Source organism: Prunus avium, chromosome 1 (genome assembly GCF_965620075.1).
Source record: "Prunus avium chromosome 1, drPruAviu1.hap1.1, whole genome shotgun sequence".
In the NCBI taxonomy this organism is placed as follows: domain Eukaryota; kingdom Viridiplantae; phylum Streptophyta; class Magnoliopsida; order Rosales; family Rosaceae; genus Prunus; species Prunus avium.
The window spans coordinates 45,527,642-45,553,490 of NC_142284.1; the positions used below are offsets into that span (position 1 = coordinate 45,527,642).

The window sequence follows — 25,849 nt, forward strand, 5'->3', positions numbered from 1 at the left end:
TTCTTACTGATTTGTCAGCATTATATTAAGTGCTGCTTAACACCTGGTGGTTTTTTCAGGGGAAAAAGAAAATTATCAGAACCTACAACAAATAAGGAAAAATAAGAAAATGTGAGAATAACAAGTAGAGATCTTATTAAATCTACTGTTACATTACAGGCCACAGCCATGCACTCAAACAAGCACAGCAAAATGCCTCAAGCATAAAGAAGAATTCCCATTAAATCAGATTTAAATACAATGAAAAGGTTTCGATTAACATAACGCGACAAAAAGGCCTGCTATCCCTAATTCTATAAAGAAACCAGAGCAGCCATGTTACTTAATCAGAACCAACCACCAAAATGAGTTTGGAAGGTCCCTCAACACAACAATATTCATGGAAAACGAGCAGAGTCAGTCCTCTCTCTCTCCTTAACCCAATCAGGAGAACATGACACCGATCTTCTTAGCAAAGTCATCCCCATCTTCATCTTCCATGTATTCCTCTTCACCATCTGCATTTTCACCTTCTTCATAGTTATAGTCACCATCTTCCCCTTGTTCATAATCATAGTCTCCTTCCCTCTGATCTTCAGCTTCAGGTTCCTGATCCTCCAATGTTTCATCATCAATCATCCCCTCTTCAGTCTCAAGCTCTCCAGCATTATGTCCTTGTGAAGACTGACCATGAGCAACATCAGTTTTTTCATCTTCGGCTCCAACTGCATCTTCGGTTGCATACTTGGGCTCTTCCTTGGCCACAGTAGGCAGACTGCTTTTCACCTCTGCGACTGCAAACTCAGTCTCACCTGGATTGCTCACCCTGCTTTCTCTCTGATTATTGCCTTGTTTATTGATAGAAGATTTCCCACTCCCAGAAGCTGCTGCTTCAGCTTCTCTCTTCCTCTTCAGAATCTCACTAAGAGGCTTTGGCCCTTCAAATGAAATATCACCTTCCGATTGTTGATAATTATCCATCACATTTTTCCGTTTTCCAAGATAAGATTGCTCTTTATTTTCTCCATCTTTCCCACCTTTCAGATCTGAAAGACGCTTAGGACGAGAAAAGTCATCACTTCGGTCATCCATTATTTCTCTCCTACTACGATGAGCCCCAAAATTTCTCTCCTCATTATTATAGTCCTCTACCCTTCCTTTTATTCTGTCTCGAAGCCTTCCTTGTTGGGAGGATATTGGAGCCCTTCTAGGTGACAATCTGCCTCGACTCCTTCCTCTGTCAACTTCCCTTTCTTGGCGCAAATCACCACCATTGACTGGTGGAGACCCACCCGGAAGCTTTATTCTACCATGAAGACGACTACTAAGAGAGCCCTCATGTGAGGGCAATTGCTGTGAATCCCTACGAGGACGGTTTTTTCGCTCCTCAACATGGCCATGACCATCTAGTGCATAATCATGGCTGACGATGGATCTCAGACCATTTACCCTCCTGTGCTTGGATAAACGATGTCGCAGATCTAACTCATCAATGTTCTCCGGACTATCAGATTTGCGATAACCCCTCCTCTCAAGACGGGCAGGACCCACTAACTGTCTCTCAGATGAAGCCCTGTGCTGGTCCCAAGCATAGTGCCCTTGCATGTGATCGTAAGGGTCATAGCCCCGTGGGTCACAAAACCTTTCTCGATCAACATCAGCCATTGAATTGTAATCAGCCGGACGATCCAGATCATATTCATTCACAGAATTCAAGTTCCTCCCCTCATGACCTCTTGCTCTTCCAAATTGATCTTCACCATGGTAGTAATCAGAATCTCCAAGCTCATCATCTACAAGAACATCAAATCCAGGAGAGGACTCCCTCAAGTGCTCATCAGCATCCTTACCGTTTTGGTAACCATGATGGTCTGATACATGAGCCTGAAGTAAATGATTGACCTGACTTGTAGAGTCTCCATTGCTAACAGGAGGAACACTTGTTGCCTTGTATCTAAGGGCCTCATCATCCAATGCTTTAGTTGATGGCACATTCCTCTCAATGCTAACTCCATTCCTGACTGGAACAGTTTGAAATTTTGGAGCAGGTTTAGCTTGAGGAGGCACTCCAACTGACTTTGAGGCACTTGCCTGGGGAACCTTCAATTCTTGAGTGCACTTTTGAAGGCCACCAAAAACCTTCTTAAGACTTGAAGCCTCTGTACCATGGGTAGTTGCTGGTGCCTGTGGAACTTTACTGCCAGTCATAGGATTTGGTCCATGCGAGAAGGCACATCTGTCACCCTTTAAACACTGCCCTTTTTGGAAGAAAATACAGGGGACTGCTTGTTTACTTGAGTTATAAGTCACATGTGTTGCAGGCGTCGTAGGTGTTGCCACAGTATGTGATAGAGGCAAAGAAGGTCCAGCTGAAGTTGCTGCTGGGCTTCCTAACAATCCATCAAGAGGCTGGAGAGGAACAACATGTGGTCAGAAACAATGTCAAATAAAATGATTGGAGACCTAGGCAAAAAGTAACGTTTTTTTTTTGGGCATAAGTTTAAATATGAAACAAGTAAATTTGGACAAAGATAAGAAAACAATACTTACTGGGTGCCGAAACGTGCATTTTAAATTCAAGCAATTACCATTCAACCAGTACCAGCAATCCCTGGGGTTGACCCGAGCATATTCACTGTGGCGATATTCACATTCACTTCCCTGTCAACAGAGTATCAATAAGGTTAACATTGAGATAATCTAACCATTATTTATGGTATATTAGTATAGATAAAATATGTGGTTTCCCTTTACATTGAGACACTACTGTGTAATAGAGGAAAAGAAAATGCCAAAGGTAACAACTCAAATACATTGCTAAGTATATCAAGTCATGGTGACTGAGAAAAAAAAAAAGGCCCGTGGACATGCTTTATATATACCATTCACACAATTTCAGTACCTACTAAGGCATAAATGGTCAAGAACACAAACCCATATCTAGAAATAGCCTAAAGTAGAACCCAAATTCTGTAACAAATTAACTTTTCCCAGCTCAGCAGCAAAAGTAACAGAGACTATCCCGCAGGCTACCAAAAATATTTAGCATACACCAATTGTGAAAAAAGGTTTAATTTTCAGCTGCAAGCACTATATTCTAACATAAATTTTCTTGGGATAAGGTTTCTCATAGATCAACTGCATAAGCCCCTAAAAGAAAGCTCATCAAGATTACCCATTAGTGATTCTGACATAGAAACCTTATCGCATAATTATTCAAGAAACCATAGCCCTCATACTTCTAGCAGCAATTCAATAAAACTAGTCCCCCTTATATACAAATATATTTAAACCTAGGGTTAATTATTTTTTTAAGAGAACAGGAAAATCAGAATTACCCAAAGGAACAAATAGTAACCTAGAAAGATCCATCATAAACCCAATTCCAATCCCATCAATTGACATCCAAATATCACGGAGAAAATAATCAATTATAACAATCGTGAAACATTCAAATCTGAAAGCTTATGGCCAGAAATTCCACCACAACTTCCAACCAGCCCAAGATCCCACCAGAAACGAAACAAAAACTAAACTCTAAAACCCTAAAACTAAAAGCAAGAATACCCAGAACAATTTGAATTCAAACAAAGGCCGAACCTTTTTACAGGTGAGAGGCGAGGCCAGAAAGTAGACGCAATCGGTGTTCCTCTTCAAGGCCTCCTCTTCAGCAGTCGTCTCAGGTTGCTGTGGTGGCTTCTGTTGCTGCTGCTGCTGCTGTTGTTGTGGTTGCGGCTGTGGTTGTGCGCCAACTACCATGGCGATTCTTTAATTAAAACTTCCACGGATCGTCTCGGTAGCAGATCGATTCCAAGCAAGGAAGAGAGCGAGGGGTAGAGAGAGGCCGATCCAATCTTGAAGAGGAGCCGCCACAAGATGGGCAAGTCTTATAGCGAGAGAGAGAGAGAGAGAGATTGAGAACGAGGAAGTGGGTGTATAATATGATGATGAGGATTTAAGCTAAGCCATAGTTTTTCATTTTAAACAAATAAAAAATAGAAAAATAAAAAAATTAGATTGTATTATAAATTAGCAGTAGGGTGTTTCTATTGCACATATTTCTCATCACACCCCCACTCCCGAAAATAACTTCTTTTTTTGGTCGAGACCTACAAAAAAAAAACCCCAAAAAGATCTTTGACTTTCCAGTTTTACCCATATATGTTTTCACTTCTTTTTTTTTTTTTTGGGAGTGAAAAGCGATAGGCACTTTCCATTTTTTAAAACTAAAAACTTCAGCAATTAACTTCTCTTTTCATGTCTTTTATTTTATAAGTACATGATCTTATAATTTTTTTTAAGATAAAAATTAAATTTATCAGTATTTTAATTAATATGAATTAAATTTATCAGTATAAATTATAAATACTTGCACTCCATATTTATTTATTTATTGGTCGAAACACTCCATATTTTATATCAATAGATTTAAAAGTACTTTTATTTGTGCGACCTTTATTTTGGTAAGTACTTTATGCGACATTGTGACTTCCGTGTGTTGTGTTATTTTATGAGTTGAAGATGTTGAACATGATTAGGTTTTGTTGGGCAAGTTTCTCAAGACTTTCACTATGGAAGTCCGGAAGGACATTGTTGTCTGCTGGCATTTGGGAAGCAGTAAACCTTAAACTGTCCTCCCTCCAACCCTGATGAAAATTTTTCTTTTTCCTTTTATCAGATTCCAAATTCGTCAAACAAGGATGTGAAAGGCCAACATTACCCTTCCCTCCTGGAAAGAACAAATATAAAAATTAAAACATATCCCCTGCTTGTAATGCCACAATTCAATGAGGCTTCTACTTTTCTTTTCTTTCTTTTTTCTTTTTTTTGGTGTTAAGGAGGGCTAAAGCCCAAACAAAGAAACAACAATTATAAAGGAATTAAACGAGGACTAGCCACATTGCTAGTATCATCAGCAAGTACAGTACTGAGAAAGGCAGGTTCCGAGGCAAAAAGATGAGGACCAAGAGGGAAATCATAGCTTTTGGTAGCCAGAAGATCAGCAGCACGATTTTGCTCACGATAGATATGGGTAAGAGAGCAAATCCAGTCATCATGAAGCTTCAGATGACAACAGTTTAGAAGACTAAAGAGAGGTTGATCAGACACATGAGCATTCTGAAGAAGGGCCACCACAGAGCTAGCATCACATTCAACTTCCACAATTCTGTAGCCCATATTCCAAGCCAACTTGAGGCCCCAAAAAACACCCCACAGTTCAGCCTCTAGAATTGTCCCAATACCAAGATTCACAGAAAAACCATTTAACCACTTGCTAGTGGAGTCTCTCAAGATACCACCAGCACCAATACAACCCGTTTCAGTTTTCCTGCTACCATCAGTATTGATTTTACAAATCCCACGCTTGGGAGCAATCCAGTGCAACAGTACCAGTTGCTTCACAACAAGATCAGGAGTATGATTACAAACAGTGAAACAATTCATTTTGAATATTGCTGGATGGATCAAATCAAAGGCCAATGGTCTGCACAACAAAAAATGCGCTGATACTTACATTGAGTACTTGCTAACTTTTTTTTAATAGGCTTGGCCAAATCAAGTCTTTAGGTTTTTACATTAGAAGTGGAGATGATGGCTGGACATCTTGACATGCTCATGAATATAACGTGTGTATGAGCATGGATATATGGGGAAGAACGGAACAAAGGCCTCCACAGCAGGAAGTGATTCGAATTCGAATATCATGAGCACCAACCCCAACAAGAAAACGGGGAAGGGATGCGGCCAGTTCTCCGAATGTACTCTGCTTGCTGCTCCGTTTTTGCTGCTTGCTGGTTTCTCTTGGCCTCTGATGCTGCTCGCTTTTCTTGAGCCTTATGCCTCGCAGCAGCTAACTTATTCATAAGCTTACTATGGGCCCGTCCCCTTATCCTTTCAACCTCTACCTGGAAGCAACGATTGTCAGTATCAAGAAACTGCATAATTTCCAATAGGATTCATAGATTAGAAGTTCAAGTTAGCTAACAAGTCTTTGAAGCTGATGATTTTCTATATTTAGTGCGGAAAGCCTTACTTTACACTCTTTTTAAGTATTCAAGCAAATCAAACAACCAACCAACATGATATATGTAAAACACAGCCCAAGCAACTCAACCTGTGAGAAGGCTGGCGTTCTACCATTTTTTGTCCTGACAACAACAAAGACCTAAAGAAAGATGGCTACCATACAAAAATAAACTTGAAAATTTTCAAACACAAAGATGTATTGTATGCCTTATGAGAAGGAGAAACTGAAGTATGAAATAATTAATTTATCAGAAAATTAGAAGGGCATGCCTTCTGATTCCACCTCATAAAAGCTGTTGGGCAAAACAGTATCTGCTGCCTAACAGGTTCTCTCACATGTCTGCATTGCATTATGCCACAATGAGCAAGTGCATTGAGACTTTAGGGGATGAAGCCCTAGAGAGTGCATTCTTCATCAGGAGCCACCCTCTTGCAGTTTAGCACGGTCAGTCTTTATGTTCCAGGTAACATTGGGCTATAGTCTTACAATGTTAGATGATCAGTCCTGCCCAGCTGACCTAAATTGGCTATTGTTATGTTGTCTTGCGAGAGTTTGTACGCTACTTTATAGACTTTATTTAAAAAATAATAAAGGGAAATATGAGATTGGGAATAGAGAATGGCTGCCGCAACATGACTTCTAATAGAAAGCAACTAAAAAGTACCTCAATCTTCCTCATCTCGGCTTCTGTTTTTGCTTTCTGATGGTTTTCCCATGCTTGAATTTTCAACTCTTCCCGTTTGAACCTGGAAAATTGCAGTGATGGACACATGATCACTCCACAATTTATAATTACAGAAAAGCCAAAGCATAAATGAAGGGCTTGAATTAACCTAGCCATATACTTGGCTTTCTCAGCCTCCTCCCATGCCGCTGCACGTGTCTCAATAACACTTTTACCCGGTTGTTCAGCTGGTACAGTTCTCAGCGAAGTAGATGCATCCTTATCCTCCTCTTTGCTAGCCCAGGCAGCAATGTTCATCTTGCCTAGCTGTGTCCCGAGAGCCATTATCTCTCTCCTAGTTTTCATTTGTAACTCCTTTTCAGACAACTCCTTGTTAGCCTCTTGGTCAATCAGAGATGAAGCTGGTGCAGCTCTGCCAGGAGTTGATGGCCTTGAATTAGTAGGACTGCGAATTGGCGTTGTTGCCCCCACAGGAGTTCCAGTCCTGGAGGGTTCTTGGCTAGCAATAGGTGTCATCTCTGTGCCCATATCTCTCATTGACACAGACCTTGCTGTTGAAGGGGGAGGAATAAATGTTGTTGTTCCATGCAAGGCTGCAGAAGCATCGTGCTGACTAAGATTGACTGCACAAAATCATATGCAAGTGCGCAGCTAGTAAGTTTCAAATTTTCATCGAAAGTTCACTTTGTAAAGTATTGTGCATGAAAGTTAATTTAATTGAGAACCAACACACCACCTAGTGCAAAAGAAAAAAATACAAAGAAATTAAAGAATACACAAATTAAATATACCTACATTATAGGCCTGTCTAAGAACCATCAAAGAGAAGACTATAAAGGAAGAATAAGTCTGATAAACAAATTACAGAAGCAGTTTTCTTTCTCGTAGGCCTCACTTGACACTATGAAGAAGAGGAGGCATAAAAAAACCTCATCCTTTAAAAGGGTCTACCACTGACAAAAAGATGTTTTTGTGATTACCAAACAGCTCGCTTGAGTAATACCGATAACAGTGGTCCGATGTATCTGATGTATCTGAATTATGGTCAAACAGTGGTACGGATTTGCAATAACACAAGAATAAAACCGTTGTCTTCAAATCATTTCCCACACCAGACAGCAGTAAGGACATGGGCACCTACTCATTTTCTATTAAGCATATATAATGGCTTTTCCTGTTATAAAATGGTATGAATAAAAAATGATGTACCAAATGAATTACTGTTAAAATGTTCAAGCATTAAATGATAATTCCTACTGAAAATCCAATTCAGTAAAGAAGAAAGACACATTCTTACTTGCTGACTCTCCAGCAGAGTTCTCAATCATGAGCACAGGTTTGCCATACGAATCAGCAATGGGATATGGGTCAGACTCCCAAGTAACAAACTTCTTCCCCCCACTTTCCATCTTAGCTTGATTTGTGTCAATTCGTTTCGTATCTGGTTCTTCAAAAATAGCTACTTTTTGATCTGGAACTTCAACAACAACCTTTGTGGTCGGTTGTCGACTCCCATAACCGAAGTTACCCACCTTTCTCGATCCAACTCCTTGCCCACCCTGCATTTGAGCCTGCCCCATCTTTGGGCGGTTCCAAGTTGGACTCGCTATCCACTTCTGTGCATCATCCCATTTGGATGGCGCTGGTTTGGAGAAGGGCGCAATAGGCACTCTTTGCGGGGCACGCTCTGCCTTCTGAAACTCAAATATGGATGAGGACACACTCACAGCATCATGCCCACTATCACAATCTAAAGAAGGGTCTTCTTGGTTCTTAACTCTGGAATTGACTGATGTGTTATCCTTCAATCTACGGTCACTAAGCATATCTGAGCCTACAGAGTCAGCAGCGGTCAAATTTGAGCATTCAGGAAGGACACTAACAACATCTACATCTTTGCAATTATCAGAACCGCCACCCCCTGCAAGAATAGATTAACCAAAAATCCCAAAGGGTAAGAAAATCAATAATCAAGTTCGCCAATTCTTATGAGGTTTTATTAGATCGCATTAAATTTATTCTTCCAAAGAAAATAACAAAAATTCCATTTTTGGCAGAACCCAACCGAAATGCCATAGCTTTACGTTTATTCAGGCTAATACATAAGCAACCATTGCTGCTTCAATCGAAGCAAACAGAGCAAACCACTCCGTTTCTGTTATATATCGGAATCGCCACTGACCCAGTTGCTTAATTCAAAGAATAAGATATCTAAGATTCAAATACTGAATGAAGCAAGCAAATAATCACTAATCAAAAAAAAAAAAGTAAACCAAAACTCAAAAGAAAAAGAGCTAACCAGCGTCATCAAAGTCAGAAGGTTGAGATCTCAAAGTAAATTTAGATTCAGGATCTTTCTTTTCCTTCCTCTTCTTCTCTACTCCCAGTAGCATAGTCCTCAACTTCCCTGGTGAAAACCCCCCACCGCCCTGCACTTCCAAATACCCAATGAACAATCCAATAATAGCAAAAGTCCTGTACTCGGTCTTTGTGTTTGCACCAAAAAGATGAGAAAGGTGAAAACTTTGAAGCAAACTGTGGGTGTAATTCGTGAAATTGACAGATCAAAAAGGTTGGGTTTTTCAGTTTTTTTCTTTTGAAAAAAAAAGTGAGAAGAAAAGGTTGGATTTTGCACACGCTTGAAGCAAGAAAAATAAATAACAACAAACAATATTTGAAAACGATGCGTTGTTTTGTGTATCTATAACAGTAATACATAGGAATGAGAGAAGAGGAGTGAAAAATATAAATCAACACATTGTGTCAAAAAAGAAGAAGAAAATAGAAAGGAACCTGAGGCTTTTGGATCCTTTCGTAATCCATAGAATTTTGCTGTTGATGAGGAACCTACAATGGGAATTTTTCCGTGCACATCATGCAATGTGTTGTATCTGTAACATTTTTACTCAGTCTCTGTATATAGAATAGGCATACCTCAGGATGCGTGAGTTACTGAGTTTTCTTTTTGAGCTTCAAGTTGCAGTCAAGAAGTCACGTTTCAGTCGCTCTCTCTCTCTCTCTCTCTCTCTCTCTCTCTGTGAGACTATTTATGTTTACAGACAACGTAGGCATAGGACCCGCAGAAAGTAAGAAGAAAAAGAAAGAAAAACTGTGTACCAAAATAAAATAAAAAAGTCTCACTAATTCAGGGCCCGAAACTCATTGGATGCCTTTTTATAAACTCGGAAATTTGGGCATGGGCTTGTGTCTCTCCATGATCCCAATGCAGAAGATCTGCTACTTTCAAATATCTTTGACTGCTTGACATGGGATGGGAGAGCTTTGGCAATCCTAAATTATCTTTGGAACTTGACCAAAAAATAAAAAATTATCTTTGGAAAATTTTAATATATACAACATTATTCTGAAATAATTTTGTATATGTAATCTGTAAACACAGTAAGCAGTAAATTTTTCCAGTAAAGAGGAACCAATTCGTATTCAACAAACCAACAAAGAGTTTTAACTTCGTAGCTGCATATGCATTGAATATGCAAACATTCTTTCCTTTTAGATGACAAGCGACGCAGACTATCATAAGTATTGAGGGAGAGAGACCCACAGACATATCCATTTGGCTCCTCCTACCCCTTTGACCGTTCAAACTTCAAACCCATCAGATTCCTAATTAGTTTAGACGTGGAACACCTAGACACATATCCTAATCAAATCGAATGGTTGAAAGGCCAAATTGTCACATGCTCCCAATACTTTGTTTATTCATTTGGTGGACAAAGATTATTTTGGATCTAAAGTTTTATTTTAGTGAAACTTTTCCTTTAAATATTACAGATCACATCCAAATTTTTATTGTAATAATGGATTGGGAAGTTTCCCAAAAATAATAATATATAGTGGTCGGTCAGATTATACATATGGTTCAGTTTTGTAGAATGTGACAACTTCCTATATGTTAATGCAAAAATACTTTCTTGTAATGGGAATAGCAAAATAGTGTTATCCCCATTACATGTAAATTTTTATTTTATTTTAATGGCATTCCGAACACTTACAGGAGAGAAAACAATATCAACATCACTAAATTTAGTAACTTCGTGCACTGTGATGAATTATTTTATTTTAAAATCTTGCATGGCATAATCATATTCCACCTTTTATACTTTGAAATGATGCATCTGTGGTCTACTATTGTACATTTCGCACCAATGTCAACCTAAATGTGCCAATGTAGAGGCACTTAGCTTCAATTAAGCTTCGCACTTGTAATGAATCTTAGACACCTTTATGTCGATTCTTACGGAAAAGGCCTTGAAAACCCACATATTAATTTATTATTGAGTCCATGCAATTCTTCATAAAGAGATATTAACATAATACATATATACTGATTATTTTTTGTTATCAAAATTGAATTAAATTATTCGGTAGAATTAAATTGTATTGGATTATACTGTATTTGAAATGGTAACATTAATATAATTATGAGTATGAAATGATTGAATTTAAATGTGCTATTGCCAATGGGTTTTAACTGTTGTTGACGTGCAGGCTATTAGAATCCAACTTAATTCCAACCTTTTGGTAGGATTCATAATCCTACTTCATTTGATTCTAATAAGATTACACATAATCCAACCCGGGTTTGATTTAGGATTAGTAATCCTGTCCAACAAGGTAATCAAACTAACGTAATGCTTTTGATTATCAATGCATCGTTTCATTATTATAATTATAAAAAAAAACAGAGGCACTAAATGGATAAGAATCAATATATATTAAAAGCATCCACAATTGTGCTCTCTATTTTTTAGTTAAAATTTAGCTAAAAACACATTAAAACTATTTTAAGAGCTCTTTATAAAATTTAAACTCTAATCATACTCTCTAGTTTAGGGAGTCATAAATTTTATAACTCTTTTTTAATTGGTCCATCTCTATTAAAAAATAATATGAAAAATAATTAGTATTAATTAAAGATTTAAAATACTCATAAAATAAAGCAGCATTAAATTATAGGAAGTCATTAAAAGTGCTTTCTCTCTCATCAGATTTAGAAGCTCCTAGAGGTCTTTCTATTTTAGAAGGTGGATAGGGAGCATAGTTGTAGTTGTATTTTTCCAATTTCTTCCTAAAATTTGTCTAAAGATGTAATTTAAAGAGTCCTTCATGGATGCTCTAAATGGCTTTGTTGATGGAGGTGTCATGTTCGCAAGTGTGTTTCCTGTTTCGGGAGAATGAGCGGAGGAGTCACACGTGTAAATAAATATGAACCCAATGTCCAAATACAAGAGGGATAAGGACCAATTAACCAAAGTTCAAGAAGCAGCCCATAAATGTTCAAAGCCCAACAGAACAGTACTCCGCTTCGGGCTCTCCTATTTTTGCCGGCTGTTTTGGAATTTCCAATTTCGCGGAAAAACAAAAAACAAAAAATAAAAAACAAAGAAAAACCGAAGGCGATTCAATTTAAATTTAGTTTGGATTTGATTGTTTCTTTCTTTCTTCTTCGCTTTCTCGCGGGGCAACTCCAATCTAATTTCTTCCTCAAATCTCCAAACAAACTGTGTTGGCTTCATCATCAGGATTCGGAAAGTTCCCGTTTTATAATTGTATAATTCCATTATCCAGAATAATACCAATAAATAGAAAAAATAAAAATAAAAAACGAAGAAATTGGTGTAATTTGGGATGGGGCATGTCGGCGGCGGTAGCAGCGTAGGGCTGGTTCAGTCGGCGGTGAAAGCTTACAATCTGAGAGACGCGTCCAATTGGTGGCATGACGTCAATGACTCTCCTCTTTGGCAAGACCGTATATTTCACGTTCTCGCTCTTCTCTACGGTCTCGTCGCCATCGTTGCCCTGGTATTTATATCTTTATCTATATGCGTCTCCATCTCTATCTCTATGTATTTCTTTATCAATTTCTATACGAGTAGTTTGTAGGTACCAATTTTGATTTGTTTAGCTGAATTCTAAATCTCGCATACTAGGATTTTTTTAGCTTTCGTTTGGTTGCTTGGAAAATGAAGGAAAGATACAGTACTTTTGAGTTGCTTCGAAGATTAATTTAATGGTTAATGTAGAAATTTGATGAAGATTTATACGTTATTTTAATAATTATTCAATACTAGGTTCAATTGATTCGGATACAATTGAGAGTGCCGGAGTACGGTTGGACCACACAGAAGGTCTTCCACTTTCTCAATTTTGTTGTCAATGCAGGTTTGTGCGTTTCTCAAGTTTTCTTTTGCTTAATTTTATTTATCGTGGTTGGTTCATTTTCAGGATTCTAATAGTGTTTGATGTGTGTTGGGTTGGGTGTAAGTTTTGATTTGTTTTTTCTCTTTTTTATTCTTGTAGTTCGAGCAGCAGTGTTTGTTTTCCGCCGGCAAGTGCAGAAGCTGCATCCAGAGGTTGAAATTGATAGTTGGCGTCATTTTCTTAAATTTAATTGTTCTTAGTAACTGCTAACTGAAGTTTTTCCTTGTTTGCTTTCCAGATTGTCCGACATATCTTGCTTGATATGCCAAGTCTTGCTTTCTTCACAACTTACGCACTCTTGGTTCTGTTCTGGGCAGAAATTTACTATCAGGTTATATTTCATTCAAACTACTTGCGGGTGGGTAGTGGTTGGACTAAGGTGGTTTCATTCTGACCCTCACTGTGTACATTGAACAGGCACGTGCTGTTTCTACAGATGGACTGAGGCCAAGCTTCTTTACTATTAATGCTGTGGTTTATGTAATTCAGGTGAAATTTCTGTTCCACTGTTTGACTTTAAGTCCTGCCAAAAGGAGCTTTTGGGGTAGGAGTCTTCTACATGGAAGCAAGTCATGGTTTCTAAATAGCGCATTACAATAATGTTGTTTCCAGCTTATTTTTCTTTCCACCATATTTCTTAATTGTTTCTCTCAATTCATGTACATGTAGAATTTTTTTGATTATATGGCAGCAACTTTTGAAAAATATCAAAGATAATTTAGCAGGTGTATCAAGTAACAATGATTGTGAGAGGGTCATTTAGGGACCCTTTTAAACAATGCAGTTGAATGGTTTTTGAAGTCACTTTCCATATATGAACACAAGATCTCTTTCAGGAATACGGCTCTTAAAAACCTTTTGTTGGTGTATATTAATGAAATATAGATGTAACCAGATGTCAATTGAGTAGTCAAAACTGATAGATCTGTTCGATGGGGTCAAGGGCCAAAGTTCTTAAGAAAAGAGTTTGAAAAGGAGTGGCAGGCTAGGGTTATAGAATTTGTTTATGCTTTGACCGACAGTTGACTGGAAGCACTAAAGGGGTTTAGGGAGTTTTTTATTAGATATTATAAAATGCAAGAAAGTAGATAAAAGGTAATGGGGTGATGGCTTTGTTAGGTGCCCACAATTGTTTGTTTATGCTTTGACCCGTAGTTTACTGGAAGCATCCAAGGGGTTTAGTGAGGTTTATTAGATATTATTAAATGCGAGGAAGTGATGGAAGGCAATGGGTTGATGGTTTTGTTTAAATGTCACGCTGGATGGGAATATCATGATGCAACTCATTTCTTCCTGGTAATTAGGTTTACGATTAGGCCCGTATCTATCCGTTGTATTCCCTTTAGTGCATTGAGGGACTTAAAGAATGGGATGTTTAAAAATAGCTTCAATGAGGTGTCTTCCCTCTTCATCCTGCAAGTATATGGGAAAGCACGTGATAGAAATGAGAAAAGGGAAAAAGCAGCATGGGATTATTTCTGTTTATCAATCTACTATTTGACATGTTATATAATGCTATAATTGCAAGAAAGACTGCTCCTATATGCACGTGCATGTTATTTGGAATTGGCTTGTCCTCGCGGTTGTCATTGATTAACTCCTGAAATAAGTGTCTTCAGATTCTAATATTATTTCACCAGACCTTAATATTATTTTGGGAGATGAAAAATTGTTCTGAATCATGATGTATTTTTATTTTCCATAATGGAAAAGAAAAATGAGGTAGAAGCTTTTTCCATTCCCTCTCTTTTTCAATATTTGCATATTTTAGAATGATTGCATGTGCAAATGGTATGTGCAATTGCAGACACAACTATGGCCATTTTAACTCACGTGTCTTTCAACTGTTGTTGGGACTGAGTCCAAACTAATCTCCTACTCGCCTATTTGCATGAAATCCATGCTTAACAACTGATATTCTGATCTCCAAACAAAGTCCTGCCAGGTTCAGCTCTATGTTGGCCACTCATATATCCCAAATAGTTTAGAAGAGTTTTCTGCTGATTTCCACCTTTATATTAATTAAATTGAAAATTTAAAAATATAGAAAAATATTGGTCTTTACTGAATTCAAAATTTTAGAAATTATAGCAAAAGTTGGGAGATTGTTTCACTGGAAACATGGAGAGAGTTTTCAGGGGTGCCTGTTTGAAGTAGGATCATTGACTACTTGTTGGCTCTTCAATTATAGTTGATATGGTCCAGATTACACTTAGGGCTCGTTTGGGAGTGATTTTGGATATGCCAATAATTCCTTCTCCATTTAATCACTTTATGTGATTTTAGGTGGTTTTATGGAGAAGCACATGGGAGGTGCTTCTCCCCAGAATCGCTTAAAATCGCTTAAAGTGATTATATGGAGAAGCATGTGGGAGGTGCTTCTCCCCAAAAGTGATTCTGGCCATCCAAGAATCACTCCCAAACAAGCCCTTATTGTAGTACAACTATGTAGTGCACTCTGCACAGTTGTATGTATATTGCTAAGTTTACTTGTTACCTTTTGGGAATAATAGTAATACCATTGAATCATCTTTAATTTTTTCGATTAAATTGTTACAGATTGCTATGTGGTTGATATTATGGTGGAAGCCTATACCAGTTCTGCTCATCTTATCTAAGATGTTCTTTGCAGGTATTTATTTTCTAAGCACATATAGTTTTGAAGATTGTTTGTTTATCTTGTTTATCTCAATGATCTGTTATTCTAAGACATATGTTCCTGCAGGTGTGTCCTTATTTGCAGCCATTGGGTTTCTTCTATATGGCGGAAGGTAGTCGCTCTGCATTTGGTTGTCTGCTGCATTGTCTAACATATGAAACATCTACCCTTGCAAAGTTGCATTGTGGCGTGTAAAAAGAAACTCTTACAAAAGCACAAATTGGAATTTAGTTGCTTTCACATAAGTTTACTGGTTGAATCGAATTATACTGTGTTTGGTTCTAAATGATAAACATCAGACATTAGAAGCTCTAAGACAAGAGGAGACTGTGGACTAAGTTCAATCGGCATAATGCTCTTGTCCACGTTTTCTAGCCCAGAAGAGCAAATAATTGAAACAAATGAACACAATAGAGAGTCTTCTTGAAAAATTGTAGTTTCTTTGATGCATCATATTTAATTATGTGTAACTATGTATCGTGCCTCTTGTTTTACTTATGTGTAGCTGTCACTGAATTTTGGGTGTAGTTGAACAAATGGTTCTTATTCTCTCTCTCTCTCTCTCTCTCTCTCTCTCTCTCTCTCTCCTCAAATGGTGTTAAGATAAGTAGGTCTCTCATGGTGCTTATGAGTGATGAATGTTTAATTTTTATGGGTACCTGTAAGATGGGTAGAGTGCTGAGACGCCTGTTTCACCTTCTCCCTTTCTGTAATGGAATGTCATTACCTTTCTGAAGTTATGCATGCGTGTGTGCTACAGCTAATCTCACTATGTGAAAATCACGCATAAAGTATGAATTCTGTAGCAGTAAGCATGGCTGTAGCATGTGTGCTTCTCAGAGAGAAAATTTGGAAATATAACACCTTTCCACTGGTTATTTGGTGTGTATGTTATATTTCTGATTGCAACGTATCTCCTGCCAAATAATATGAATACTTCTTTTTACAGGCTTGACATGTATGTATTAATGTAATTTTGACATAAAACTTACATTATGGGCAATCTTCTAAGGTAGTCTCTGTTGTTTCTGGCAGACTCTTCTTGATGTTGCAGCGATTTCCTGTAGAATCAAAAGGACGACGTAAGAAGCTGCAGGAGGTAAACACTTCAAAAAGTTTTTCTTAAGCACCCATAAGTTTTGATCTTTAGATGTACTTATTTTCCCTTTTTTGTGTTTTTGGCCTTGACAGGTTGGCTATGTGACAACCATATGTTTTACATGTTTCCTTGTCAGATGCATAATGGTGAGTCTGCTTGAATGTTTTTGGAGTAAGCCTACTACTAGTACTACTTGAACTTGAGGAAGTAGGTCAAAGTTTTAAACAATCAAAACCACATGGATAGACTGTTTTAGTTTTCCATATAATATGTGTGTCAAGCACACAACCATATAATTTACGTTGGATGTTGTACCAACTGTCATCAAATTAGCTAAGGCTGTTCATTTTGCTAAACGAATGGTAATAGCTGAATTGTCGCACCTGATTTATTAATTCCCCACTTAAGCTTCTATGGTTCTTATATATTGTGCTACAGATGTGCTTCAATGCATTTGATAACGCAGCAGATCTTGATGTTTTGAATCACCCAATTCTAAACTTTATATATTACCTGGTAAGCATTTGGTTTATATTTTTGCTTGGCTAAAGTAACTTTATTGGTCCATTGGAGTTTGAAGTTTGGTCGTTGAAATTTTCCTTCCTCATTTCTTGTAGTTGGTGGAGATATTGCCTTCTTCTTTGGTCCTTTTCATTTTGAGGAAGTTGCCTCCAAAGCGCGGGATCACACAATATCACCCTATTCGCTGAGGATGGAGAACATTTGATGAAAGAATACCAAGAATGGTCTTACAAATACGTGAAGTTTGAGATGCTTATCTAACCTCCATGGAAAACGAAATGTTGGTTAGAGAGGGAAAAGTTGACCATTGTATGCTTTGAGGAACAGCTTTATTGGATTCTGAGTGTTTGTTCTCAGCAGGGGGTGGTAGATTTGTTGAAAAGAAATGACCTTTTAAGGATTGTCAAATATGTTAGTATCGTGGTCTTTTATTTTGAGTGTGTTGAATCATATGACTGGTGCTTTGTTTTTTTAACAGTCTTGAGCATTCCATGAATAGGAAAAGGGGACCCCAAAAAATGTGATTTCTGTATGATTGCTGTCATTTACTCTGGTCTGGGTGGGTATTTTGGGGAGATTGTGTGAAGAAAACTTGCACTCTTTGATAGTTTTGTCTTCAATATGGTATTTACATGTGATTGCAGTCATCTGTTGTACTATAAAAATTACTGTCTTATGAATTGTGGTGTTGTGTCTGATATATAGTCCATGCCTTGCCAAATATCATTTCATTTCATGTATTGTCATGTATGAACAATGCTATATATTCATGGAGTAAACAGCAGAAATTAGGAATCAATTATGTAAAATTTGCTGGAAATAACTTGATCTGGGAAATTGCTCTGTGATAGTTTTGTTTACAACATGGTGTGTACCTGTTCCAAGACTCTGCCTGCTTCTCTTCGTGGCTGAAACTAGCGGTCGCCTTCTACGCCATCTAGATTCCGGCCTTTGGGCAGGAAGGTTGAAGGTTTGCACCCGGAAGTTGGAACTCTGAGGTGATGAGATAGGTTTACCATCTGGTTGAACAAGAATAGAAATGAAGGTGTTAAGAAAGTGGATTGGATTCAGTTGATTAGGGTGGTTCAGATGGTTGACTATATGTGATGGAATCCATTGATTCACCCTCCCTCCCTCTACTGGTCGTCTCTGTCAACCGCCACATTGAATGGTAGGTTTTACCGCTCATTTTTCAAGTCGGTTTTGAATGGTAGGTAATGTCCAACTCCAACGTAAGAAAAAAAGAGATTAATGAAACTCGTGCGTGGTTCTACAGCTTGGATTACTTGCGAAATTAGTTACTACTACTCACTTGGGTTTGGGTGTACATAAACACCTGTGGTTTGCTTATAATTAGTATGTAAGTATGGCCTTGATCTCTGCATGATAACGGATGATTTTCTTTGTTTTGCCCCCCAAAACTACGTTTAAAAAACAAAGGTGGTTAACTTAGAAGATTACTTTGGTGTCTTTTTGGACTGAGTTGAGTTAGGAGATTATTGAAACTCTAAACTCGGATTAACTTGTGAACAAGTAAAGTTACTTGGGTCTGCTGTTCGTTCTTTCTTTCTTTCTAAATGTTTTTTTTTTTCCAATCTTACATTTTTGGGTTTTTAGGTTCAACAGTCCTTGAATTTTGACCTGATTCGCAATTTAATCTCTCAATTTCTAAAATGTTTACTATGATCCTTCAACTTTATTTCAATTGCATTTCACTTTCAATTGCATTATTTGTCCTGCTGTTAGTTATGTTATCTTTTTCGTTAAATACAGGGGTAAAATGGTCTTCTAAGATGTTTTTAGTTCCCACCATTATGAAAACCCATCTTCCCTTCCACTTTCGACCACAAATATAAAAAATCCTCCCTTCCACACCCTCCCTGTAAAGTAAACCACCCCTCTCTGCCCTCCCCCACGCTCCCCACCTCATCGCACGCCAACCCCACCCCCCCTATCTGCCGTGTCCCCCTCCCCATCCCTCCCCACCTGAACCCCTCACCCCTCACCCCTCACCTCTCACCCAACTCGACCACTTCCCCTTTTAGATCCAAACTCACCATTTCACCTTACCGACCACTCACTCCTGCCACAACCCACCAACACTGTTGCATTCCTAAGAGGACACAAATTAATGTGCAAACAACCAATTAAAAATACCCGCAAGTGCACGAATCTATTGAAGTATAGATTATGTAAGTACGGGGTCGATCCCACGAAGAACTTGTCGGCTTCCTATAAGTTATAATTTGAGTACAAAGAGAACACTTAATTAACACACCACAAATGCACAAATGCAAAATGGAAACTAGAAATGAGTAAAGAAGTGTAAAAGAAATGGAACAACACAAGAAAACTAGAGAAAAACACAAACAACACTTTCTATCACCCTTTTATCACCATTTGGACAGATTCGTTTCTCTATTTTTCCAGTTTCGACCTCTGTCCAGTATTTGACCTATAACTTTCCAACCGTTTATCCAAATTTCACGTTCTTTACACGGTTGGATTCAGCACACAAAAACGAAGAACATAACGCGGACCAAAAGTCCAAAACAGTTACGAAAATAAACAGAATTCAGTAAACAAGACACACAATGTATCAAACACACAACTCACACACACATTGGGGGGGGGGGGGGGGTTTGATTTGGTTCAAGTGACCTATTTCTATTGCATGAAAGTAAATGGACTTTGAATTTAAATGAGAATAGCAGAGATGAATTATCAAATTGTGAAATTAAAATGTAACAAACACTAGGGTTTCGGAATCCACCCTAAACAATTCTACCTATGTTCATGAATACTCAAATGATGAACTCTAAACATGTTGATGAAAATGTTCGCAATCAAGACCATGGGTCGTGGCTCAAGACGCATTGATTCTCTCTAATATACGTAAAGTGCATGGTTCGTGCTACAATACTTGTGCCCTCCCCATAACCGAACCTAGGTATGGTTCGTACTTCGATTCAATTACAAGGAGAACCCATTAAGTTCAAAGAGAATATGAACATCACAAGAATCCTAATAGCATGGTGTTTACATTAGGTATTCAAGAAACCAATTCACATGGATGATTCTTACTTCATCCATTTATTGCTTAGGATAACATGAAGATACACATAACCCCAACAATCTCAAGAAGCATGCTTTCAAAGATGGCCAACCAAGGAAAAACACACATCAAGGATAGATTAATTTGGTGAATTGGAATTCATCAACAATATCTAGAAATTCATACACTCAAGCATCAAAACAATAAGGTAATCATGTTTAGGGCTTCAACCTAAGCCCTAGCTATGGAGTTTAGTTGCTCATACTTATTCCAAATACAAATTCAAAATAAAATTAGAAAGAGTTTACAGATTTTGAGAAAATGATGAAAGCTTCAAGGTCATCAATGGTGGAAGCCTTCTTCTCCACTTTGCTTGGCTGCACCTTGGCTTCTCCTATCTCCAAACTCTCCAAAATCTGCTCTCAATGTGTAGAATTCAGAATTGAATTGCTTTCCACGTTCAAAGGCTCCCTCCATATCTGATTGCCAATTGCTTTTGCTCCTTTTCCCATCTTTTCCTACTCACACTTTTAATATAAAACTCATTCTTTCTCTAAAGCTTTTGCCCATTGTCCCCTTGCCATTATGAAGCATTGACTCACAAAGATGCCAAATACTTCAGAAAATATCTCTTTTACAAAGGTAATTCCTTGTTACCAAGAGTTATGGTAACAAGAAATTAAGATGACACAAAGGAGGTAAAAGCTGGCCAAATCCAGATTTCCAGAGCTGTGGTAACATGCTGGATTGGTTGGATAGGCAATACTTGTCCAATGGAGCTCAAATTTGGATATGTTGTAGTTAACATCCATTGGAACAAATCTCATGAAGATCATGACCTCATCCGAGCACCAGAGCATGTTGATCCCAGGCCAAGAAGTTCACCTACGAAAATGAACAAAAACAGAATTTATAACTAATAATGCACTTTTAGCTCATTTTCATTCCAACCAAGGTAAAATCTAAGAAAACACAAAAAGGAAGTAAAAAGCTATAAAATGTCAAGAACTAACTCAAAATAGTGGGTGAATAACATGAAAAATTATGTATAAAAATGAACCGAACAAACTTCCCAAACTTATCTTTTGCTAGTCCTCGAGCAAAACAGAAACTAAAACAAGACTCGAAACAAACTTTCCGAACACTTTCCAAAGAGAGAGCGACTCATGCAAACGACTCAAAAGTTTTCACAAGAAAAACTCAGTTTAGACATTATTCACAAGGCGGCAAAGTTCAAAACACAACATGCTTAAGTGTAGTAGTGTGATGGCCAAATGGAACTCATTCTCCAATTTCAGTTTTCACACAACTTCAAAAATCATACCCAGCACAAATGTAACTTCAAATCTCACCTAAGTTGTCCTCTCAGAAATGAATCACTCGGAAGAGGGTTACAATGCATCACTCAATAATAGACATGAGAATAGAGTTAAACCATAAGGGACTTAACTCAAAATTAGCAAGCTGAAAAACATGCATGAATATGATCTCAAGAAGGATGCTAAACACTTAAAAGAAGAATGTGTGCAATTCAACCACATGACATCTAGGATCAATTTAGGTCTTTATTATAGGTTGTAATGGGGCTAAGGGTGTAAGGTGAGTAAGAAATGAAGGATAAGGATACAACAAAGTCCAAGGAACTCACAATGTAAGAGCATATAATCGTTGACTAAAAGACTTTGAAACATCACGCTTGAAATTTTCATTCTTTTATTATTTTTTGGGTGATCAAATAGACCACAAAGCCTTATACCTCCACTAATTATGATTCACACTCCTTCCTTCCATTTGAACAACCAAGAAACATGGAATTGAATTTGAAACCATTGCCACTTAACCACGACTTTTCTCTTTTCTTTCACCTTTTTTTTTTTTTTTTTTTTTTTTGAAAGTAATAACCCTTCCCAAACTTAGCATGAAAAACACATCTAAATTAAAGCTCACGAGTTCCTTAGAAAGGTAAATTCTTGTTTTTCAGGCTAAGGCTAGAAGTAATAACTGGTTACTTGAAAGAAAAGGCATACATATAGGCTCAAGGTGGTTAACAATGGAAAATCATGCTTAAGCATGCATAGGGTTAGCTTGAAAGGCACAAACGGTCCAAAGAGGGCCTTAATATCATTTATCAAATGTCATGTAATCAAATTGCACAAGAATGAGTAACTTTTAAGTGCTCAACCAAATCAATGAATAATGAGATCAAACAACAACTCAGATGACAAGAAAAGTGGAATATGTGTATAACACTCATGAATTGAAGCACAAGGCTCAAAGCTCACATTATATGGTTATACAAGTCTAATTCATGCTTGATACAATTCTTTGGATCATGCAAGTCCCTCAACTGGAGAATTATGAAACAAATGGCAAGTGCGTAGAGGGTTTCAAACATATCATGCTAGAACGATGCCATTTAGTGAATAACAAATTTTTTATTTTTTTTTTTAATTTTTTTTTTTTTAGAGCATTTTCAATCAAGTCATTTAAACATTCATCACAATCTCATCATATATGTCCGGAAAGTGACTTGAAAACACAAAGACTCAAAACTGAAAAGAAAACAGAACAAATTAAAGCAAGAATTAAAGCGAAACGAAAAAGACTTGCTATCCCTTCCCAAACTTAGAAATAAACATTGTCCTCAATGTTAAAGAATTCAGGCATCAACAACGTTATAACAAGAATTAAAGGGAATAAAGCAGTTAAATACAAGAACAAACACGAAAAAACAACTACAACACGGTTGCAAAAACAAAAACAAAAACAAAACCAAACAGAAACAAATAAAACAGTAAGCCCTAACAACAGTCTTACACATGCAGAAATCCAACCCAATGAAACGCAAAAACCAAATGAAAGCCCAACCCAAACGAAAGCCCAAAAGCGAAGAAAGTAAATAAAACAAAGAAACCAAGTCAGAAGCACAAAGAGCGAGGACTCAGTAAAATAGAAAAAGTGGGCCCTGAAGTCTCGACACCTGTGAGTCACGGGAAACAAAGGGAGAGACGTGTCGACAAGCAGAGGTCTCTCTCACGGTCCCAAGCCAGAATTATTGGCTTCATAGGAAGGCGTGACGACTTTCGTTTCTCAAAAACGCTGAAAGGCGGAACTGTAATTAAAGGGGTTGGGGACCAGGTGGGGTGACCTAAGGGGTTAGGCCGTAAGGGCCGCGCAAAACGCAGAAGCGCAGTGGCTAGGGTTATGTAAAAACTAACTCTATAAAAGAAGAGGAGAAAGAGTTGGGGAAGAACACACAGACTCAGAAACACACAAAAGAGAAAAGAAAGACAAAAGAAAAGAAAGTTCAAATGGCCTCTTCCTATCCATTCTCGTTGGATCTCAACCTAGCTCCACCGACTCAGACTCGGGGCCAAGCAGTGGCACCAGTGTGGATGCCCTACTTTGCCTCTGCACGGGGGCACGTGACAGTGAATGACTCGATACTGCTGGACAACGATGTTGCCCTTGGAGTTGCTAGAAATCTAGTAACTCCCAAGGATATACGGGTGCTGGGATCAAGGGATGACAACCGGGTCGTGAGCGATGCTCTGGCACTAAGCGTGCAAAGCTCGGCAACAGTCGCAAGTGTGGGTCATCGCCTAATTGCGAAGTCCCATGAGGTGGAGGTGCTAAGAGGTCAGCTGGCGGCGGAGCGAAGTATGGTGGAAGAATGCCAGAGTATTATTAAAAGCTTAAAAAGGGAAAGGGCAAGGATAGTGGAGGTGAATCGACACCAACTGGAGGCGTTGCGGGAAGAGAACCAAAATCTCTCAAAGATGGTAAGTGTTTACGCCCATGACATGAGAAAGCAGCTGGAGGACCTGGACCAACCGAGTAAACGCAAGAAAACAGATCGCGAAAGTAGGTACGCTCAAGATAAGAGTGCGATCTTTGGGAGCTCGAGTGATGAGCCCCAAGAGGCTGTGCGTGAAGCCCCGGAAGAGGATAGCCATAGGGCTAAACTCAAAGGTCCAATGGCCGAGACACCGAGCACTGTGAAAGAATAATTTCTAATGTATTAGTGGTGTGCCTGGTTGTCTTTGCCCTTTCCGTGTATTTGTGTTTTTTATATATTTTATTTTAATTTTTTAAATTTTAAATTTCTCGTTTCCGGAAATAAAAGAAAAGAAAGTTGCAAAAGACAAAGAAGAAAAACAAAACGCACTTCCCCAAACCGGAATAAAAGGAATGCGACAAACGAAAAAGACACAAATCACATTCCCCAACTGAAATAAAACAAAAACGACAAACTGAAAAGAAATCAAAACATAATGCACCAGAAAACAGGGAGGAAAAGAAAGCAAAGCGAAAGTAGAAATGCTTCCCCTTTTAACCGGACGCAACCGCAAATTGCGCAGGAAATGCAAAGTGGTGTCGGCTCCCTTATGAGCATATGGCTATTTAAACCACTTCTCGGTTGAAAGAAGGAGCATCCTGGATTTCAACCTGCAAACTCAAGAAAAACCATCAAAAAGCCCAGACAGAAAAATCAATGGCATCCCCAGATATGCTTGTTGATGACCTTAACCTTGAGTTGTCCCTTGCACCACCAAATGCCCAGACACGGGCTCCTCCAAACCCTATCTTCCCAAACTCCTCTTACCATCATGGCTCAGCCTCGAACTTCTCTGAGGTGGTGCCGCGTAGGCCAGTATTGCCGGAGGGCATGACTGTCAGCAGACTTACAGTTGCAGATCATCTGCATGTGGCGCAGAGGTCTGACCAGATGGCAGTGGACGAGTCCCACAATCTAACCGTGCTCAACGCGGTCTCGACCACAAATTTGGGCATGCGCCTACTGGCGAGAACACGAGAGTGCGGGGCACTGAGTGAGGAGGTGGCGGCCATGAAAGCTCTGGTGGCGGACCTGCAGAAACGGCTCTACAGCGCCAACCAGCATGTAGAGATGCTGCAGAAAAGGAACGAAGATCATGTAGAGCTGCTGCAGATTCTACAAGCAAGAACAGACAGAGGCAATTAGCAGAAGCCTCAGGTGGCGCAGAATGCAACAAAGAGCATGTGATTAGGAATTTAATGTACGCATTTTCACTAGTGTTTATGTAATCACATGTTATGAAATGAAGAAGTATTCACGCCCAAGTTCTGATTGTGCATTAATGAATTGAAAACACTTCCCAAACTTATATGAAACACTGTTTATAACTGATATATGGGGTGAATGAGCGAATAACAAGGATGATGTTTCGGCGCCTTGAAAATCAAGGGTCATATGATATATTGATGAATGAATTTTCCTTACAGTCTAACACTACTCCTAGGAAAACAAGTAAAGATATTGAAAGTGCATTATAGGAAAATATAAGTTGCTCCGTGGGAGGCTTTGGTTTGGTGTTTGAACCCTTTGAATGTATCTTGAGCCCTGTATTTATAGGAGTTTCTTGGAGGAGTAATCGAGGCTGAAATCCTGCATAGTGGGGCCTGATTAGAGCAAGTGGGTAGTCCAATCGACATTTGGGATCGTGAAGTATGGTGTTGCGACCCCATAAATCCTGGTGAATCTCGGCCGCCGCCTTGATCGTGGGTTCTGCGCCTCTGGCCGTGGAGACGCATTTATTGCTCTGATGGCTGGTGACCTA

General features: G+C 38.5%; 3 protein-coding genes and 1 long non-coding RNA gene across 6 annotated transcripts; 1 reads left to right on the top strand and 3 right to left on the bottom strand.

The window, feature by feature from the left end:
* Positions 1–110: 110 nt before the first annotated feature.
* LOC110754587 (CCCH-type zinc finger family protein) lies at positions 111–3,930 on the bottom strand. The gene is made up of 3 exons (XM_021955666.2): positions 3,580–3,930; positions 2,530–2,640; positions 111–2,388 (listed from the first exon to the last, which is right to left on the bottom strand). The coding sequence occupies exons 1-3, from the start codon at positions 3,736–3,738 to the stop codon at positions 424–426; spliced, it is 2,235 nt and encodes a 744-aa protein (XP_021811358.1). The 5' UTR covers positions 3,739–3,930; the 3' UTR covers positions 111–423.
* A 1,280-nt stretch (positions 3,931–5,210) lies between these two features.
* Positions 5,211–9,750, bottom strand: LOC110754649 (Remorin family protein). 2 transcript variants are annotated; one of them, XM_021955752.2, is made up of 7 exons: positions 9,627–9,750; positions 9,486–9,539; positions 8,992–9,121; positions 7,990–8,613; positions 6,841–7,315; positions 6,672–6,753; positions 5,211–5,885 (listed from the first exon to the last, which is right to left on the bottom strand). In XM_021955752.2, exons 2-7 carry the CDS (start codon positions 9,513–9,515, stop codon positions 5,682–5,684), a joined length of 1,545 nt encoding a protein of 514 aa, XP_021811444.1. In that variant the 5' UTR covers positions 9,516–9,539; positions 9,627–9,750; the 3' UTR covers positions 5,211–5,681. The 2 variants fall into 2 exon arrangements, with proteins under 2 accessions (XP_021811444.1, XP_021811442.1); XM_021955750.2 differs by having other exon boundaries at positions 9,486–9,726.
* A 2,319-nt stretch (positions 9,751–12,069) lies between these two features.
* TOM3 (tobamovirus multiplication protein 3) lies at positions 12,070–17,892 on the top strand. The gene is made up of 11 exons (XM_021955753.2): positions 12,070–12,515; positions 12,785–12,875; positions 13,014–13,066; positions 13,153–13,245; positions 13,332–13,403; positions 15,474–15,546; positions 15,640–15,685; positions 16,609–16,672; positions 16,765–16,818; positions 17,111–17,188; positions 17,290–17,892. Exons 1-11 carry the CDS (start codon positions 12,342–12,344, stop codon positions 17,380–17,382), a joined length of 891 nt encoding a protein of 296 aa, XP_021811445.1. The 5' UTR covers positions 12,070–12,341; the 3' UTR covers positions 17,383–17,892.
* On the bottom strand, positions 15,828–18,583 carry LOC110754652 (uncharacterized). 2 transcript variants are annotated; one of them, XR_002526333.2, is made up of 3 exons: positions 18,070–18,280; positions 16,566–16,634; positions 15,828–16,490 (listed from the first exon to the last, which is right to left on the bottom strand). It is a non-coding gene; the product is annotated as an uncharacterized LOC110754652 (long non-coding RNA). The 2 variants fall into 2 exon arrangements; XR_002526332.2 differs by having other exon boundaries at positions 15,828–16,634; positions 18,070–18,583.
* Positions 18,584–25,849: the final 7,266 nt, after the last annotated feature.

Excerpts from the sequence above, each read along its gene's own strand:
- LOC110754649 (XM_021955752.2), bottom strand. The coding sequence starts at position 9,515 with ATGGATTACGAAAGGATCCAAAAGCCTCAG. Across the intron at positions 8,614-8,991 it reads TTCTGACTTTGATGACGCTG|GGGGTGGCGGTTCTGATAAT; the intron begins GTTAGCTCTTTT and ends CTATTCTTGCAG. Across the intron at positions 6,754-6,840 it reads AAAGCCAAGTATATGGCTAG|GTTCAAACGGGAAGAGTTGA; the intron begins GTTAATTCAAGC and ends GCAATTTTCCAG.
- LOC110754587 (XM_021955666.2), bottom strand. The coding sequence starts at position 3,738 with ATGGTAGTTGGCGCACAACCACAGCCGCAACCACAACAACAGCAGCAG. Across the intron at positions 2,641-3,579 it reads CGCCTCTCACCTGTAAAAAG|GGAAGTGAATGTGAATATCG; the intron begins GTTCGGCCTTTG and ends CTCTGTTGACAG. Across the intron at positions 2,389-2,529 it reads AATGCACGTTTCGGCACCCA|CCTCTTGATGGATTGTTAGG; the intron begins GTAAGTATTGTT and ends GTTCCTCTCCAG.
- TOM3 (XM_021955753.2), top strand. The coding sequence starts at position 12,342 with ATGGGGCATGTCGGCGGCGGTAGCAGCGTAGGGCTGGTTCAGTCGGCG. Across the intron at positions 12,876-13,013 it reads CAATTTTGTTGTCAATGCAG|TTCGAGCAGCAGTGTTTGTT; the intron begins GTTTGTGCGTTT and ends TTATTCTTGTAG. Across the intron at positions 16,673-16,764 it reads GACGTAAGAAGCTGCAGGAG|GTTGGCTATGTGACAACCAT; the intron begins GTAAACACTTCA and ends TGGCCTTGACAG.